The 19,830-nt window shown below is 44.5% G+C and overlaps 2 protein-coding genes and 2 long non-coding RNA genes across 6 annotated transcripts in view; 2 read left to right on the plus strand and 2 right to left on the minus strand.

The window, feature by feature from the left end:
- The window catches only part of LOC135400859 (glutamate [NMDA] receptor subunit 1-like), a 249,362-nt gene that overhangs the window by 156,270 nt on the left and 73,262 nt on the right, over positions 1-19,830 (minus strand). The gene's annotated exons all lie outside the window — the stretch shown is intronic.
- LOC135400860 (uncharacterized) overlaps positions 1-19,830 on the plus strand; it is a 124,347-nt gene that overhangs the window by 97,917 nt on the left and 6,600 nt on the right. Inside the window, exon 2 of the long non-coding RNA XR_010424660.1 lies at positions 16,277-16,391. This is a non-coding gene — a long non-coding RNA (uncharacterized LOC135400860). The remainder of the gene's footprint in view (positions 1-16,276; positions 16,392-19,830) is intronic.
- LOC135400858 (uncharacterized) lies at positions 1,220-5,796 on the plus strand. The gene is made up of 3 exons (XR_010424659.1): positions 1,220-1,424; positions 2,169-2,423; positions 3,207-5,796. It is a non-coding gene; the product is annotated as an uncharacterized LOC135400858 (long non-coding RNA).
- LOC135399723 (uncharacterized) lies at positions 6,497-10,480 on the minus strand. The gene is made up of 5 exons (XM_064631463.1): positions 10,234-10,480; positions 9,415-9,741; positions 8,615-8,974; positions 7,381-7,893; positions 6,497-6,786 (listed from the first exon to the last, which is right to left on the minus strand). The coding sequence occupies exons 1-5, from the start codon at positions 10,478-10,480 to the stop codon at positions 6,497-6,499; spliced, it is 1,737 nt and encodes a 578-aa protein (XP_064487533.1).

The raw sequence follows: 19,830 nt of genomic DNA on the forward strand, positions 1-19,830 counted from the left end.
AACGTAGAATCGGACTTCGCCCTCCATGTCTCGATCAGACACTACAATATCATTGGTGGTGATGGTGGTGATGGTGATGGTGGTGGTGATTACATCTCAATATCATTATCATTGCAACACCCTAACAGTGAACCAATCCACAAGAAGAACGTATTTCACGTCCGACGGGAGTTTTCAGTAGGACCAATCTGCTTGAGTAGGCCTCAGTGTGTGAGCACCAACCTCTGCTTCTTATTCCTTTTTTCGTTTGGGGTCGGTGTTGGGAGAATGCAACATTCCCAACATCTTGCCGCAGATCCGTTCTTAATGCCAATTTTACGAACCGGGAGTGCATACAGAGGAAGTGTACATCCGTCCGTGACGGCCTCCTGTGAAGCGTGCTTTGCCGGCATTGCGATAATGTACGCAGCAGAAGCAACCCAACAGTATTTTCTGTTCCCAGCCCTCTGAGAGAGGTCATGCTGCTTTCGCTTTGAGAACAGGAAAGCGGAACACGAATGCTGCAGAATTAACCATTTGATAGTGAAAGCTTTAGTAAAGCGACTTCGGAGAACATCTCGCTAACGAGATATTTTCTCCAGGGCAGATGCCTGTTTTTGCTTATTTTCATTTTTGTGCTCTATGTCAGAGGTCTAACAAATGCAAAGTCCGGATAGACGTTGCAAATATTTGCAGGCATTACATCATCTTTACGCAAAAAAAAAAAGTATGAGCAAGTTCAAAGAAATAATTACATTCTCGCTTTGTTCAACACACACGCACAAACATCCATTGGATGATGATGAGGTGGGCGATTCACCGTCGCTGAGGCGGTACACTGCCCTATTGCGCATTGGGAACGGATGAGGGGATGATTATGAGGGAGCACTTTCAGAGAGCCGTCACCACCGGTGGAGCGCAAGTACTCCGCAAGAAGACGAAGTCCTTGCATCTGGTGGGCAGCGTTCCACCACGGTCCGAGGACCCTCGCGAGGTTGAACGGCCGCTTGTCAGTACGTTGCATAGCAACTTCCATCAGTGCACGCTCGTGGTGATATTGCCCACACGCTTTGTTTAAGATTAATATCAAACATCCAAAAATACGGTTGCGAGCAGCCAATCAAAATTACACGACAACACACAGCGAAGGTTCGTCCATGAGCTGAACGCTTTGCTCAAATGCAGTGACCCTCTGGCAACACTGAATGGTCACTCGACGAAGGACAAGCGGTTGCCGGGAGGAATGCACCTCCACCCGATTGGTCATTTTGAATGACGTCATGCTGGAACCTCATTGGAGAAAATCGCCGGCAGCGTCGTCTGCTGCTAGGTCCGCTATGTGTACTGTCTGTCTAGCTCCACATCCCGCTTGATTGTGTGATTGTGGTGTGAATCACGTGGTTTCAGGATTGTGTTGAACTTTTCGAGTGCAGGAACGGGGAAAGGTAAGCACTGGTGCATGAGTGAAGGTGCAGGAAGAGCACACAAGGAATGGTGTTGACCCACAGTGCTTTCAGTTGTCATCCAACGAAAATGCAAAGATTGCAGGTATGGTGCGGTGTACTGGCAGAGGGTATTTCATATTATCAAACAAAATGGGTCTGTCCAGATCGACTTACAATAAATTCAGGTTATACACGATATACCACCCCGTCCATCAACAATTAATTCGTGTGAATAACGAGAATTTATTGTGAGACGGTGGAGAATAACGTGTGTTTATTCCTGTATTCTTTTTGAGTGCACACTAGTTCAGTTGCATGTGTATATACACATTTGACGTAAACTTCATATCAAAGAAATAGTAAAGTGTTTAAGACTGAAGACTACTTATGTAATGAAGATTTACACTTTTGATTGCAAGCTGGACAAAGACCCATGGTGGCTGGGCAAAATTACTAATGATGCCCGAACCTGTCAGTATAGCGTCCCATTTCACCTAGAATTGTGGGTTCAAAGATAGCACCCAATCCTTGCCCCCAAATGCAGGAAAGTTTTAAATTTCCTGAGGAAAGCTTTAATACAAAATATTTCAAAAGGACATATTTAACAACAAAAAGAGCCTGACAGTAAATATACACTTCACTGTACTATAGGCACCTACATTTCAAACTGCTCCCGTCCAGCCCCGATACAGCAATTATGAACCAACATCTCTGTATTTGACACAATATGTCTGTTGCCTGCAGGGAAACTAGCAGAAGGTGTGTCATTGCAAGTCGTCCTGCATGATGTACAGGACTCTACTGCTGGCCCTGTAACACGTCTCCACCTTGTCAACTGAATGGACCTCCACAACATACTGAAGTCTTTTGACGTCAGTTATGCCAAAAGAATGGATCATGACGATTTCGTGAGTGTTGCTGGGGCGTAGGTCTCTTGTTACTTGCGATGAGGCAACGCTCACTCAGGACAACAGCCCAGTGAAGTTCTTCAAACAGGGAGTATGTGATGAGAAAGGCCATTCAGTTTTTCTGTGTACGTGTACCTGGCAGCCCCTTTTTAGAAAGACCGTTCAACAAGGACGACCTCTCTTTAGTAGTACTGATGGAAACAACAGCAGTTGTTATCAAAGCTCGGCTTAGAGAAGATCTGCATAGGCTCAACCCATGTAGAGAAAACAATGCAGTGACGAGGTGTCAGTGCATGTTACAATGTGAGATATAGCTAACAGTAACAAAAATTAAGTGCCAAGAATGAGTAAACACAAACTGAAGTTTTCACAACCTTTTCTCAGAGAGTAGTACTGTAGTAGGCAATGTATTTTTAGGTGAAATGGGCTATATCTGCCATACACTTCTTATTTGTATATCATAAAAATTCTACATTGACGTGGCACGTTTTTGATGTCAATTCACAATACATAGTTTCTCGCTGTTAACACTTTCTGAAGGTGCTACATTGTGGAGAAAGTTCCACGCAAGCAGACAAGGTTGGTTACATAATTTTTGGACAACAGGATTTTTACACAACATTTTGTAACACATGTTACACGAAGCACCCTGTATGTATTTAGCTTGCATTAATGTACTGCTGGGGACACGGTTAGCTAAAATCGCCTGTCAGTGCTTTGCCGCCCCATATTACCTCGGTTGCAGCACGTTATTACTAGAAAGAAATAGTCTTGCAATACCTGGAGGTTTGAGATGTGGTAGACCACGGAGTGCTGATTTTTTACAACAGTGTCCCCTACAGAACAATGAACGCTCACTTTCTTCTTCTTGCAGGCATAACTGAATACGACGACATGACAGTTGATGAGTACAGTGCGGGCATGCCTTTTGCTTACTGTGTGCAGGAACTCTCGTCACAAAGGTGTTTATGTCAGACAATGCATCAGTGTTCTATATTGCATGGAAGACCGTGATGGGACAAGCAGAACGAGGGTTGCTGTGTGTGTGGCACATAGACCAAAACTGGCAGAAAAGTCTGAGCAAGATTAAAGGTATGCTTGAAGATGGAAGACATAGGAAGCATCCAAAATTTCGAGATTTATTACGAGCTTTCAGGCAGAGACTGCCCTTCTTCAGGTACATTGTGCACATGTTACAAAACAATATATAGCACTAACATGGGTGAGAGCAGAAAGGAAGAGGGTGAGGGAGTACATAGTGATGAACTGCTTGACACATTTGATGCCACAAAAATATTCATAAAGAGATAGAAAGTAACAACTGGGAAAGAAGACAAAATATACATGGCATTGAGATCCGTTGGAGAGACTAAAACCTATGTGAATGAGACTGAGGATGTTTTTGCCCAGAAAAGTACCCACACAATCAACAGCAGCATTCATAGGACAAAAAAGGCCAAAACATTCAAGCTCAGGTGTACAAATCACTGAGACTGCTTCCGGAGTGCACAGACGTCCAAGAATTCGAGAACTTGATGACCTTGTTTTTAGATGATGCTGACAAAACCTTTCAAGATATCCTCATCTACTTCAAAAACAGTTATCCATCCCGACCTGAAGTATGGGCACGCTGCCACAGAGCGAGTGCAGGAATAAACATGAACATGTAGTTGGAGGGCATGCACAGGGCTCTCAAGCATTGCTGGGAGAAGCATTGGAAGAAAAGAACAAGACAATAGACAAGCTGGTCTCGGCTTTGATGGGATAGACTAGGGACAAGCTCTTTGACGGCCTTATCAAGATGTGTATGGGAGCTCATCATGCAAGTGAAAGGATGGCAGATGATAGTGTGGCACCATCAAGGGATCCAAGTGTTTGGGATGTGAAGCCCCAGTCTGTTACAGGTGTAACATACACAGTCACAGCAATACCACCAGCAATACACATGATGCAAAGGAAAATGTGTGCTAAAATGCAAACAGTGCAAAATATGCGTTCATGGCTATGTTTGTACATGTCATGATCATGTAATCAGCTTTAATATGTGAAGACATATTCATAGTGTTGCATGTTCTGGGGACACCCAACACGCACAGCCGTGAAGGAGTGAACAACCTGATGCCAGGAGCTCCTTGACAGTATCTGTGCTCTAAATGAATCAAAAGTGGCCGTTGCTGTCAGCTCAGATGCGTCACAAGCCTTTCCTCTGGCACACAGCATTGTTGGTTATTTGTTCTCAGCTGGTGTGAACAAGAGATAGTCACAAAAGTACAAAAACTGCTACAAAGTGCCGCAGATTTGTTGAGTTTCAAGCAAAGAAGTTGGCGCACAAAGGAACCACACAATAAAAAGGTGGAAAAGCTGCTTCACTTTCATACGACAAACATATAGGGACTAAAAAGGGCCAAGGCTTATTCTGTCGAAGGCAACTGCAGATGAGCAAGAAAATGATGCTGCAGCAGCTTGCTAATACAAAAGTTGAGGTCCCTTATATTCATACAGGTTTTGACCATATCTACATAGATCTCTTAATTATACATGCAGTATTAAGCCAGGTCCTGCTGCGACAAAATTTGTAGTGTTATCTTACAGGAGTAGAGAGAGCAATCCCAAAAATGTTCAGATTAAGACGTCTGATAAAAGTGTATGTGTCATCTTACCAAACAGAGCGAAAGAGTTTTTGATCTGTCCACTCCGTCACCCTTAACTCGCCACTCCGGGTATATACGCTGAGGAGAAGTATGATGCCACATCACCGGTGACGTTACAGGGCCAACTAGTTCTGATTCGCTGGTCAGGGGGTCACTGCCCTGTCCCTTTGCTGCCATAAACCAGTTTTGCCAATTCTCCAGGAGAATTGTGGATAGAAGAAGAGGCCGAATCATTACTGAGCTAGGAGAAAGGCTCTTTCAGAACCCCAAGCAGCAGACAACATTTCTCTGGACCAATCGGCATGCATGGCCCCTGTAGCATCAGCGTGAGGTCCCAGGCAGATCACAGGCTGATACTGCTCTCCACCGCAGTTGCTCTTTGCGGCGTACTTAAATTCAATTTCTGCGATAATTACGACTCTGTGGTGTGAATGACTTCTCATGGTGCATGTTACCGGTTTGCTTAAGTTTTATAAGAAGAAAACAGGATGTTAAAAATGTCTTCTGTGCTACTTTAAGTCTTATGATATTATGTGTACTACAGGCATTTTGGAATATTACTTTTCTTCTTGTGGATTGCTATTGGCAACCTTTTATGTAGCACTCTTTTAGTGTTGTGTGAAAATGCACTATGTATTAGCACACAGTTTTCAGTGCAATGCTCTTTGTGTGGATATCTTTTAGCACAATTTTCAAATTATAATTTTTATGTGCTTCCATGCAAATCTCACAGATATTAATGTGTTGTGCTGCAGTGTTTCTTTCAATTGCTTCTACTATATGTGTTAATTAAAACAAAACAGTTGGTGGCTCTGTGATATCTACACTTGTGTTTCTTTTTTCCTGTACACATGGTTTACCAGCTAAGTCTGATATGCTGTTATGATGCTCCATATTCCACACATGACACTATGTGGGCAATCAGTTCGCGCAATACTGGTTTGCAGAATATTAAACTACATAAAACACAGGGACACGGAGGCAATTACTGGGCAGGAGGAGCACTTTAGTAAAGTTAATATACACAGCAGTTATAGATAGCATATAGCGATAGGAAATGATGTCAAGATATACAATGCCACAGAAAGATTCACTACATAGAAGCAAGAAAAATGGTAGCTCAAAAAGGAGAACGTGGGGTTCTAAAATGTCTGCTAAATATGCAAAGCACAAAGAAATATTACAAGCAAGTAAAAATCTTGAAAAACACATGACCTGACTAGTGCAATGACTGGAATATCAATACGTACAGCTGTAGAAAAATGTAATAAACATGTAAAAAGCTAAACTCACTGGTAATCATCATAACAGGACCTGGATTAGTACAGTGGTACAAACACCAACATGCCCGTCCATATGTGCGCTATGCCTGTGTAAAGCACAAAATCGATAATAATAAAACAATGACAAACAGGTAAAGACTAAAATGAAGTCATAGACATTACAGTGGCATGCAACTTTGAATGCTGCAAGGATAAAAAGATCAATACTTTTAACCAGACATGTGGCCTCTCTACAAAAATTTGTATGCATGATCTGCGCCTGCATGAATGTAAGTGACTTCAGCCTCGTTGTCATTGAGCTGGTGCTTTAGCATTTCTTTTTCAGCTGCTGTAGGCTTTGAAAGACTGAGTCTGGGTTTCTTTGTCCACTTTTTCTTTGTCGTGTGGTAGCGAAGTTGCTTTACCAGCTTTTTGTTGTTTGGCTCTTTTGAGCACTTTGCTGCTTCCTGTGCACTTAGCAGGTCAGCAGCATTTTGTAATAGCTTGTGGACTTTGGTCACCGTCTCATGTTCCACACCACCTGATGATAAGTAACCAATCACACTATGTGCTAGAGATATGGCTTGTGAAACATCTGAGCTGTTAGCAGCAACTTCTCTTATGTTATTCAAGGCACACATACTATCAAAGAGCGTTTGACAACTTTCTGCATCAGGCTGTTGCGTACTGCTTGGCTCATTTGGCTGACTGGTCACAGAATATGCAACTTTGTGAATGTGTTTGCACATGTTGAAGCTTATGACATGGTCATGACATGTGCAGACATAGCTGTGCACACATTTATCACATTTTTCACACCTTAACATGCATCTTCCTTGACATTCGGGATCAGTCAATTCTTTGACGGTGTACAGCACACCTGCCACACTTTGTGACTTTACCTCCCAAGTAGCTGCATCACTTGAGGGTAGCACATTATCCTGCGCAATTCCTTCACTAGCATTATGCGCTTTTGCAATCAGGTTTGATCTGTACGTCCTAGCCCCCTTGCACATCTTGATAAGACGATCAAACAACTTATCTCTTGTCAGTTTCATTAAAGCTGATATTAACTTGTCTACCCTTTTGTTTTTTTCACCTTTTAGGTAGCAGTGTTTTAGAGCTCTATGCATACTTTCAAGGTACATATTTGTATTGATTCCTGCACTTGCTCTGTAGCAATATGCCCACATCTCAGGCCGGGTTGCATAGCTGTTTTTGAAGTATGTGAGGAAGTCTTGAATAACTTCAGTCTTGTCACATAAAAATTGATGCATGAGCTTCTGAAACTGCTCCACGTTTGTGCATTCCAGAAGTAACCTTAGTGTCTTGTACACTTGAACCTGTACGTGCTGTCCCTTGAGTTTGTTCAGGTTTTTACGCCAGTTATGATCGACATGCCAAGCACATAGGAGCCTGCGTTCTGCTGGCCCCATTACACTTTCCCATGCATTGTAGAATTCGGATGCGTCGTCGGACATAAAAACTTTTGTGGCAAGACTGCCAGCAGATGCCTTCACTGCCTCAAAGAACACCTTCATAGTTGAAGTATCTGCACGGTTGCTCAGCAAATATGCACAGGGAAGACCAGCCCCGTACTCATCCACTGTCATCAAGGTTGTTAGGAGAAAGTCATACCCAGTCGTGCCTGCAAGAAGAAAATATACATCATTGCAAAGATGCTGTATTCCTAACAATATCAACAACTTTTAGATTAAAAGCTCTCCAGTGGAAATGCCCAATCCGTTCATCATCCTTTGGTAAAGCTTAACACCAAAACTGGAAAACACGACAGTGAGGTCACAGGATGTGATTTCTAAGTGATTGTCACTGTAGGTACACTTTGTGATACACCATTTTCAGATATCTATAACTAAGCACAAAAACCTGGAGTCAGGCCGGATAACAGACTTTACGAGGCATGAGCAGATACTGTAGGATTATTTTCTTTTTGATATTTGTCACAAGACTCATAGAATTTGAGCATAATCTGAGAGCATTAGGAACCATTACACAAGTGCACAAAATAAGGAATAAAGAGATCAGTTTAGCTTGATTCACAGTAAACAGCAGTTTTCCGCGTGTTTCTGAAACAGTGGTTTCTCAACAAGCTACTTGTGAAGCAATATAATTCAGCTGATAGAGCAATAGTTGTTGTAATGGGTATCAGTGTGAAGCAGCGCAGCCTTTTAGTCAATTGTTGTATCGCCCAGTGATGGAAACCACACATATCCCAGCTTTTCGATGCAAAGCTGCCATTCCCATGAGCTGTATGTTCCTATAGCAAAGAACCGCCACCCCGCTTTTGGCAATAGCTGTCACAACTCGCCACGTTTCTACTGAACAGTTGTGCCAGTCTGTGAGCTTACCATGAGTTGAGTCAATGCATATCTTCTCTGAGCCGAGCTTCGAGAGCAAATGTTGCTGGGGTTCTGTCATAATGACTAAAGCAAAGTCATCTTTCTCAAAAAGACCTTTCTCGTCACAGAGCCCCTGTTGCTTGAAGTACCTCACTGGACTGTTATCTTGAGGTTGCATTGAGTCCACCCACGTGGCAACACTTAAAACATCGTTCTGGTTTGTCCGTTCCGAATACGTAATGTTGAATGACTTCAGTATGTTGTGTAGGTCTCGTCGGTTCACAAGATGAAGCCGTGTCACAGGGCCTGCAATGGAGTCTCGGATGCTGTCCAATATGGCCTGCAGCGAGACGCCTTCAGCTAGCTTTCCTGTAAACAGCAGATACTTTGTGTGAGATATCAGAGTATGATGTTCCTCATCCGCAGTTGAGCACAGGAAATGGCAACATGTGACATAGTAGTTTGTAAATGAACCTGCATACCACAAAACAAAGTACACAATGAAAAGAGAAAGTTTTCATGCACAGCTAATTCTGCATCCATTATACAGACATCTGCTGGTGCTCAACTATGAAAAATTTGCTTAACAGACTGTTTGTTTAATCCTTGTTTTATGTCCTTGTTTGTTCTTTCTTTTGTGTTATGTAATGACCCTTCTACATTACATTGCGTCGCAATGCGGAATGTAGATCACCCTACTGTTCCAGTTCACATTTCAGCTTAATGAACTCAAAACAAAAAGGAACTGCTATCACCACCACAGTTCCAAGTGAATAATGGCTACAACACTGTCCAATAGAACATGATACCTGCAATTTCCGCTTTTTCATTTGATGAAAGTCCATAATGTTGGGGTTCGACACCATGTCCGGTGTGACATTTCTGGTAGCGCACCTTGACTGCTTCTGCTTCACCTTCTCTTGTTACTGTCATGGATGCAAAGCAGTGACTTCCGATTTTACAGGATTTCTGTGATTTTAACCTCCTTTTTCCCACCCCTGTGCTTGAGTAGACTCCGGAACGATGGCATGTCAGGTACTGCCTAACAGACCCATCTGCCAGTCGTTTTGCTGCAGTGGATGAGACAAATCTTGCCTGCCACTCTGTCTCTTCACTTTCCTTCCACTTCTTAAAATCTGCGAGAGAAAAATAATAATTGCCCTCTTGAGTTCACAATTAATGTATGAGATATTCCACACATCTTCTCTGATGCCTTTGCGAGGGAAAACATCTTGGAAAGTGTAAGGAGTGAAGCTCTCTGAGAAGAGGCGAAGAGTTTTCACTCTGCCGGAGGGGGCCGGGGCCAGAGAGGTCGAGCATGGTATGAGGAATTTCGTGTTGTGACTGAGACTAACTTTTAGAGGATTTTCATCATCACTTGCATGCAACACGCGATCGATTCTTAGGATATCCCTCGAAACTTTCATCTTCTTGAGTGTCAGCTGGGCAGATTACCGGAGGGGGCCTGGCCCCCCCTAGGAAAGTTCCGGGGGAGGGGGGGAGCATGGAGAGAAAGATACGGTACAGCTGTGCGACGAACCGCGCCACGACCTTTTTTCTGTCTTTGTTGCATAGCCAAAACCTGGACTTTGAGGAAGTCTCATTATTTCAGGAAGGGGATGGCTCACCTTCTTCATTGTCGAAGGTTCTTTCCACGATTTCCTCTGGAAATTGATGCTTTGAGACCGCATGATTTCGCAGAGCTTCGAGGTTTGCGAACTCCGATTTGCAGTCCTGGCATTTGAAAGGAAGGCGCAGATCTGCTGTTACATGATGCACGTTTCCTATATGTCTTCGTAGAGTTGAAGGCCTTGCAAACACCTTGTCGCAAATGCGGCACGTTGTCAACGGCTTTAAGCTAGCTGATTCGGACATTTCGCGACATCAAAAGTGGAAAGCACGTGTCGAGACACCAAAAAAAGACAGGTGGTGGTAGCGATGCTAATGAAAGACAGAGAACAGACGACGCTGCCGGCGATTTTCTCCAATGAGGTTCCAGCATGACGTCATTCAAAATGACCAATCGGGTGGAGGTGCATTCCTCCCGGCAACCGCTTGTGACGAAGGAGGGGTGATCTTATTTGACGGGATACACAAGACGGTATGAGGAAGGCGAGCCTCTTTTCCTCTTGCTGATAAAGCTCCTGCCCGTATCGACCGCCTCGGGTATCTCTCTCTGCCTGGAAGTCGTCGCCTCATTAGACATTGTTAGCCCTCTTCCAGAAGTCATCGTTTCGGCTGGGAGATGTTACGATCTTCAGGAGGCGCTGATTTGATTACTTCCAATCGTTGCTCGATCCCTGATGTGCGTTCTCTGATCTAGCAACCGCACTGCCAGAAAACGACCGCCCAACTAATGTGACAGCTATATACCGGTGCGCCAGTCTGTTCTTTCTTTCTTTTTCGTTTGGCGGCATACGCCTCCCGAGGTGGAGAAAGCACATCAAGAACTATAGCCTCGTCGTGAAATGTCATCGTAAAGCTGGCATAAAAACGAGTGTGCTCCTTTCTGTGAAAAATGACTGCGGGACAAAGGCTTGGTTGTTGTGATTGTTGTGTTGAAAAATAGTGACGCTCAGCGCGGTGTGTGTTTTGTATGACTCAGAATAACTTGCCGTGCTAGAGGTGATAGTTGTATGTGATGGGGCTCGTGTGCTGAGATGGGAACAAGAAAGTGGAAGACCTCGCACGTACGTCTCTTGGGTGAGGGGTGCCCTTGGTTTCAACGTGTTGCTCCCATAGCATTTTGTACGTAATATCAGCAACAGCGGTATTCGCACATGAATATGTTATTTCAGGATGTTGCCGTTCCGATGATGATGTCGATATAGCCTCTGTCTCTTTCTCTAGTTCTTGTGTGTTGAGTTGTGGATATTAAATGGCGCTGACAATAAAGCATATCGCAGCAATTTAACTTCCTTAACTTCCTTTAAGTTCCTGAATGCGAAAGAACCCCGAAAGGAAAAAGGAAATTAAAGAGAAATTTTCTTTAACATAAACAAAGCTTAAGAAAATGGTATTTGACGATAGCTGATTTACAGGAAAGCAATGATACTTCGTAACGGCATACTTGTCGCTTGTTACCATCTTCGTAGAGTTCGTTTTTTCCTTTCGGTGTAATTCAAGTTAAGTGTTCACAGCTGCTAAACTCCAAACACAGCGGTGCTGCAAGGGTGACGCAGTCAGCATTGTGGCTTAGTGTTGGTGATTATAGCTAACTGTGACTTAATTGTAACGCGGTCCTGAGTAACAGATCATGGTTCCAGTCGACTGCATAATGTCTGTGACGTGGAACAAAGTTACCTTTCGACAGCGATTGAACTACTGGAACGGTTTGCAGAATCCAATTTCGTTGTTTATTACGCACAGTTTATTAGATTGGTGCAACGCCGTATTGAAATCACCATTGATCATCTAATTGTTGCTTTTGTTAAGCTGGTACAGAATAACATTTTTCTACGTTGTCAACGCAAGTCGATATAATCGTTCGAAAGAAAAAAAGATCCAAAGCTTCACCCCATAAGCAATCATTATGTCTGCGTACCCGAACCCATTCCGAAAAAACGTCAAGTGTCGCTGACATATTTTACTGTCCCAGAATTTATTGAGCCATTTGTATATTGAATGTCGGCACATGTTCTCTGTTTCGGAGAAACCCACATGAAAGAAATAAAAGAAAAACCATATAAACAAACAGCAGGTTTTGTCGTCGTCTTTTCAAGGTGACCATTCACATGAAATTCTCCCGGTTGACTCTTGAGGAGAAGAATAAAGAGTGTTCCATAAAACATTCATCGCGCGGGAGACCTGTTATGGGCCTCTTACGGTGAGTTCGGAACATTCGTTCGATGGAAGCGGCCCTACATTTTGGAGGATCCTTTCCTTTGCAGAAACTCTCCCGTTAGAAATCTGGCGCTACCGAACTAAGCCCCTTCCTCTTCTTCTTCTTCTTTTCTTTTTTTTGTGTGTGAAGAAAACGTAAACTCTTTTACGTAGGCAAACAGTTTCTGAAGAGGTCACTAAACTCGTAAATATAAACGGGCTACACATGCTTACCCGACTTACATCTAATATATATTTAGGGCCTGACCTTTTCAGGTTTTAAACCCGATTCGGCCCCGATTCGGCACGATTGTTCCTTCCCGAACCAGTGTCGCACCAATTCGGGTTGAACCCGATTTCTTCCCGAATTCTAATCACATGTTGTACCATGTAACACGTACGCGATTTAGTAGCAATCTGTGCACACGTCTGATGAAAATATTATAAACTATGCAAAGTACATTCAATATTACACCATGTAGTTTTCTTTTTTTTTTACTATAAATCGCGAGGAATGCATGTCTGACCAATACGTGCGCCTCTAACTATGAGGCCGCTTGCTGGACAGAAAGACTGAAGTAACCCGGTAACACCTGTCTGTATCAATAGCACCCGATTTCACCCCAGATTTCCAGATTTCAAAACAGCACCCTATCCCCCCAACACCCACCATAATCTGGGAAATACATTTAACCCGGACAAGTCAGACCCTATAGTTTGTATGCCTTGCGAATTTAGTTGTTACGGTGAGAAAATTTTTAGGGACATTAATAAGCCAAAATGTTGTCTCAAGTTGTCTCAACAAAATCCATGCAGGCCCAGCACGAAGGAGCCACTTGGACGGCTCAATCTTGTTTTTTTTTTCGTCGATGGCTCATTTTAAGACTTTGGCTTCACTCAGCCGCACCTCAAGTTTTAATAATAATACAATGATTTTGAAATAGATTTAGACGTAAGGTGCCAACATCCCGCACATTGCTATCGTGCCGCGAACGTCCCGGGAACAAAGCCGTTGCCTTCAGCTTAGTAGGGCACGTCAACTTGCGTGTTGCCGTACATACATATTTATACGCTTTTCGAATTATGTAGCAATCAATCGCCGACGTGGCAGAGGCACTAATATATTTTTGCTAAAACATCACCCACCTAAGAAGTAAATAAATAAAATACAGTAACGATTGTGAACCGTTATTTTTATTGTGACCGTTATTATTTATATTTTGCTGGACTGGTAAGCGGTTTCAATTGTGACCCAAAATTTTGCGCGGCTTTCATGAAAAGCTTTGTGCCAGGTCTTGTTACCTTACCGGCTTGGCTACATATGCACTCGAACAGTGATGCTCTTAACACGTCAAAGCGTAGGTTTTCCCACGCGATTGGATTGGATTGGATTGGATTTTCGGATCACGCCCACCCAGGAGCTCCCTGGAAGAGGCGCATCGCTGAAGATTCTGGAGTCGGTGGTTACCTACAGTTTGACAGACGTCCTAAAAGGATTATCGGTGGCACGCGTGTCGCATGCTCTATATTTGAGGTCACGCCCACTCATTTGTTGTGTTATCAAACGCGAATTCGATGTAACAATATTACCTTCTGTTTATCCGCTCTTCGCTTTCTGGTCACGTGCCTCCCTTCGTTCATTATGATGCACGCAGCATCCCGGTGACGAGAAAAGAACGTTGTTATAGGTATGCCTTGTATCGCGCAACAGTAATCGATGAACACTATACAGAGAGGAGAGGAGCCGCTTTTATAAGAACGTTTAACAGGCTTACACTTTGAAAGGAGAACCAGGTCTTCCGTTTAAAAGACGAGCACCTTTTTGTGGAATTTTGGCATAGTCACGACGTGGTGGTGATGGTGACAGGTTGCCGTTGTTGGCCTCACAGCTGTGGGCATCGTCACTACTGTAGCTGAAGATGATGATGAGATGATGATGACCAGAAGATGGAGGAGTGAAGTAGACACGAGGTGGGGTAGTAGTGCTGAAAGAACTCGCCGTTGTCGGCCTCACAGAGGTGGGCAACGTCAGGACTGACGCTCTGGAGGGAATGTGCGTCCTGGGCCGACTTGTAAGGCAACTGTGCCGACATATGTCTGACAGCGTCTGAGGAAAACCCAGGAAAAACCCTAGACAGCACAGCCGGCACTTGGCATTAGAACCCGAGTATCTCCCAGTCTCTCGAAAGCCCAGTAGGCACAAGGGTGTGTGTGTGTGTGTGTGGGGGGGGGGGGTAATGTCGGCTCGCTGTTGTTGGCCACATAGAAGTGGGCATTGTCACGACTATAGCAAGAAAAGGAAACAGGTGCAGTATGAATGGTGCGATGCGTAGAGGGTGCGTGAGTCCGTCGGGGAGTACAAAGGGCTAGAGGGGTCGTGTGCCCCGTAGGCACAAGATGGTGATGGAGGTGCTTATGAAAGATCTCGCCGTTGTCGGCCTCACAGAGGTGGGCAACGTCACGACTAACGCTCTGGGGAGAATGTGCGTCCTGGGCCGACTTCTAAGGGAACTGTGCAGACATATGTCTGACTGTGTATGACCCGCTCTCTCCTCCAATCAGAAGCCATTATGGTATTATGCGGCGCAGTGGCTCGTGCATCGCGTGTTATTGCGCTGAGGTTATGCTTTTAGATTGTAGGAGTTGACAAGAGTACAGGCATTCGCTCCTTGACTAATGATTTAAAGGTGAATGAAAGAAACCCGAAACGCAAAGCAAAGAAGCAATCATGTTGCGGTACAAATACGAGACGCAAGAGAGAAAAAGTGCTCCAGTTTCGTTTCATTGTGAGCACTCGCGCCAAGAAGACCATAAACGAGAGGGCCGATAAAACCGTACACGCCGCCACCGTGGTAAGGGCCATATTTCACCGGACAAGCGAAAGACGCAAAAACTCGCGAGCCCACTTTGAGCCCCGCCGTGTGACTGTAATCGTAACAGGCCAAACGGAGAGGAAATAGTTTCTTCCGCACACATACACAGAGAAAAAAAAGGAGGCGGTCGATGTATTTTGGGAGGCCAGCAACGCAGGCCAGTGTTTCAGAGAGGAGACAAAAGGGAATTTCAAGAACACGTCAGTATATAGTCCTACTTTACGACAGTGGGTGGGAAAAAGGGACGCTCTTGCGCTTGGCTTCATTCTCGCCATAGCTGCTTCCGTTGTGGACGGGAAACTGGAGAATTCCAGACCCCCCCCCCCCCCCCCCCCCGGGGTCATTTTACGAGAGCGTCTGCTTCTTTCACTATAGTGCAGGCGTTGGACGACGTTCTTTTGCTCCAGGATTGTGAATGAGTGAATTGAGGGCAAAGCGGGACTCGGCGTTCAATGCGTCAATATGTAGAAAGGAATACAACTTCGGCATGGGTCTCCGGTAGTGCTACTAAACGGTGTCATTGCGAGTGCGTCATCACTCATCAGCAACTGCCTGTGCGACTGAAGATTTCTTTCGCGTCGAGAAAATGTCGAATCAATGTCGCATGTCCGAATGTGAGTAAATAAAAAAAAGTAAAAGGTCAGGAGCATCAGTATATTTCAACAATCTTTCGGGCATCAGCGTGAAGTATATGGCTGTCACGCTGCCTTTCAGTATATGAAGAATGTCCCTTTTAGTCTACATATCGTTGTCCAGACCCACGCAGTAGGGCGCCTGAGCTCCCTCTGTGCAGGATGGAGTCACCCTTTGCAGCAGCGAACGCCGCCAAGCCGCCATTTTGAAGCCCAAAGCTCACCTTGGGTGAATGCTGTAATTCCGATTTTACCGTCTTTTTCAAACCTCCTCTGCAATTGATTTACTCAACTCGAAAGTGTAGTGTACAGCTAGGTTTATAGCTACACCTTTATCACCACAGGGCGAGCTGCACGTGGACTTCAAGATGGCGGAAATTCGTAGCAGACGACGCGGTTCTCTTCACCCGATACAGAGGGAGCACTACGTGTTGTGCAGCGCTGTAAGGATGTTGCAAGGTAAACTAACTTCTACATTACATGACGATGCTTAGTGTGGCACACAAAAATGTAGTGCGAACACGACATCCGATCTTCCGTGTCGAACCTCACAGCATGATTCCTTTCACATATCCCCCCACCCGCAACAGGACATCGATGGACCGATGAAAGCAAACTATACATATCGAGTGTGTCCCAAAAGGCTCGCGTACATATCTACCTCCGCAGAGTAATGCAGGAGTAGTCTGGCCAGTCAGCGAGCGCGACGGGAATTAAACGGGGAACATATTGGCATGAATCTGACTCACCAAGGTCGCCACATTGAGCAAATTACGTGACATTTCTGTTTGGATTTGACATTCCCTCTGTGTGGAGACTCTTGGGAAACCGTGGAGAGACTTGGGAGACGTGTGGAAAGGTAAAGGAAAGGTGGCTATACTCTAGAGAACCACGAATCGTTTCGGAATATTCCTCTTTGAGCCACCAGGCATCATCGACATATTGATGCTTGGGTCACTGTTTCTCCGACCAAGTACATGACCGAGCCTTTTAAAGTTTCCTTGTCCCATTGGCATTGCTAAGACATCAACGAGACAGGCAGATACTCTTCATCCTCTTATGAAACTCCGCTTAATGTGGAACATTTGACACAAAGTTACTTGGCAGTGCAGTCAATACGTGCAAAGCGACAGTTATCGCCGCGTGAACGTCCCGACAGGCGCAACAAATTCAGTGGACGCCTGTGTTACAACAAAACCTGAAATCGATCATGATGAGAGGAACAATAAATAATCAATAAAACGGGGACGTAAGTGGCGACATGGTCGGAATGGTTAGCCCGGTACACCGCCACACGACGTTAGCTAATGAGCATTAAATGAGCAGACACAGAAGAAGAAATAAATAAAGTAGAGGGTAAAGGAGGTATGGAAGGAGGAGAGAAGGAGCTCGACTAATGAGAGGCACGTGCGGTATGGTTATAGTCACAGATCCGCGCGAATATCTTCCCGGCATGCATCGTGGCTTGCGGATAGAAATACAGGGTGTTCAAAATTAAGCTTTCACGAGCGCTACGCCAACACAGAGATGATATGAAACTGGATGATAACTTTACGCTACTTGTGTAAGAAACAGGGGATGCTAATTATGTAGCACCTGTTTCTTACTCAAGGAACAGAAAAAAGTAGCACCAGTTTTCTTTTGTGCGCCTATTTATAAAGAGCTAGTGAAAGCTTAATTTTGAACACCCTGTATAACGTCTTGAAGTCCGCGCGCCTCTGCGGTGCGCGCGGTTATCCGCATCTTATCCGCAGACAAGCATTAGTGGCTATGCCGACATCCCTCCCCCCCCCCCCCCCCAGAGGGAGCCAGGGGTGAATACAAAATGGTATCGAAGTGTGCCATCCCTTGCACTGCTGTGCCTTTAACCGCTATTATTGAATAACTGTGGATGACATAGCTTTCCGTAAAACGTTTGTATGCCGAATAGTAAAAAACGCTTCGTAGCATGACACTTTCGTCATGAAGTGTTTTCCTAAAAAGGATCGCGAATGTGCAGTAAAGTCAATATCTGCGCATCCGCACATGCGGATACATATATTTCAACTAGCGCGGATGTCGTCGTCGATCTTACATGCGCAGATAACGGGCGGATGCGGATACTGTCAATCTTTATCAGCACTCACTAAATCTAGTCGCTTGCTCCTGCGCTGTGCAACGACCAAACCTGTCTTCGACATACAACTGGTGGGGGCATGACGACAGCCTCATTGTTATACCGTGTAATACATCACAGCCGAGGTTTGTGCCGTGATCACGGCGGTTGGAAGAATATTTAACAGAACAAACTGTGAACCATTGGCGCACTCGCGCAGCATATTCTCATTTTACCGTTTACGAGTGCCACTTAGAAAGATAAGCGAGTTGCACTTACCAAAATGTATATGTTGCCATAAATCAGTTGCTTCTTTTGCGATTACTTTTGTAATGGATTTTTCGCGTTGGTGGTATGACAGATAAGAAAGAAAATAGTACACCAGCATTTCAAATTCATTCCAATTAAATTCCCTCGCAGCACTTAGTTATGATGATGACGATGTTAGTAAAAAATTATATTGAGAAAATATTGCTATTTTTAATGTGCAGACGTGGCCCTTTCAACTGAACGACTCTCTCTCTCTCTATTTTGCCTTACACACTACAATAGTATTTACGTTCTGAACTGTTTATGACACATGATCTCAGTCATGAAGCATTTAACACTCAACCATCGTTGTTTTACGTAATGTTGGAAGTATGCGAAAGGAGGAGGATTTTTGTAAGTCTACTACATTACGCGAATTACAACTGCCGCCTCGAACTGTTGCTATTATTCGCAAATTTCGTAAGTTAGTGGCTGCTGGCTTCGGGCTCCATAGGGTTATGCCCACCAAGATCGTATGGCCCCATATGGTCGTCCAGCTATACTAGCAACGCAGGTCTTCGACACGTCTGATCCTTTGTCATGCGGTATGAATACACCTGCGACAGACGTATACAAGAAGTGTTCTCTCTGAACGGTACATCATTGGCGTCAGGGTTGCGGGATGGGATCACCCATTCCATTCCAATTCCATTCCGAGGAATGAAGATTTGTGATAATTCCAGTCCTTTCAATTCCTCGGAATGAAAAGGTATGGTCGATTCCCACTCCTGGAATGGCTTGCAACCCAATTCCATTCCTTTAATTCCACCACTAAAAGAATTAGGATCGGTAACCGTATTAGCTAGCCCAGCAGTGCTATAGAGGAGATTGACATTACCCAGCACGGAAAAAGCACAAAGACAAGATTATTCAGCCCTCCTCCTCCTCATTCTCCTCCTCCTCCTCCTCCTCCTCCTCTTCATTGGCATCATCATTACAGGAGTTTTCCACTACAGTAACTGGTGCAAGTGGGGTTGCAGGCCTCGCACTAGTGAAGCCAAAATCTCCATTTTATTTTTTCTTAAAACCAAACCAAACCATCGCCCTTGACCGTGTGTCACCCAAACCATTACATTCCAATTCGATTCCGCCTGCGAAAAAAAATGCCTAATTCCATTCCATTTCCAGGACAGTTTCTGCCATTCGATTCCAATTCCATTCCGGGCTCTGATAAATCTGGCATGATTCCGGAATCATTCCAACCACGGAGTGGCAACTCCGTAACACGGATTGGCATTGTCTTGGAATGCGCGGTCTATTAAACGGTCGTCGGGGCAGCAACATTTGCGGTGTTGTTTCCGGGAAGATTTTTTTCCTTAAAATCATTGTCATTTCGTACTCTATTGTCTTCTAGTTTGATCTAGTCTTACTTTGACCTTCCAATTAAAGCAGCCACAATGTACCACTGCGTTTATCTGCGACCAGCACTCAATTTGGCAGCTTTGAAGTTACCTTTTCCGTTTTGTTCTTATCTCCCGTTAACACCGTCAACAC

Source organism: Ornithodoros turicata, chromosome 7 (genome assembly GCF_037126465.1).
Source record: "Ornithodoros turicata isolate Travis chromosome 7, ASM3712646v1, whole genome shotgun sequence".
In the NCBI taxonomy this organism is placed as follows: Eukaryota; Metazoa; Arthropoda; class Arachnida; order Ixodida; family Argasidae; genus Ornithodoros; species Ornithodoros turicata.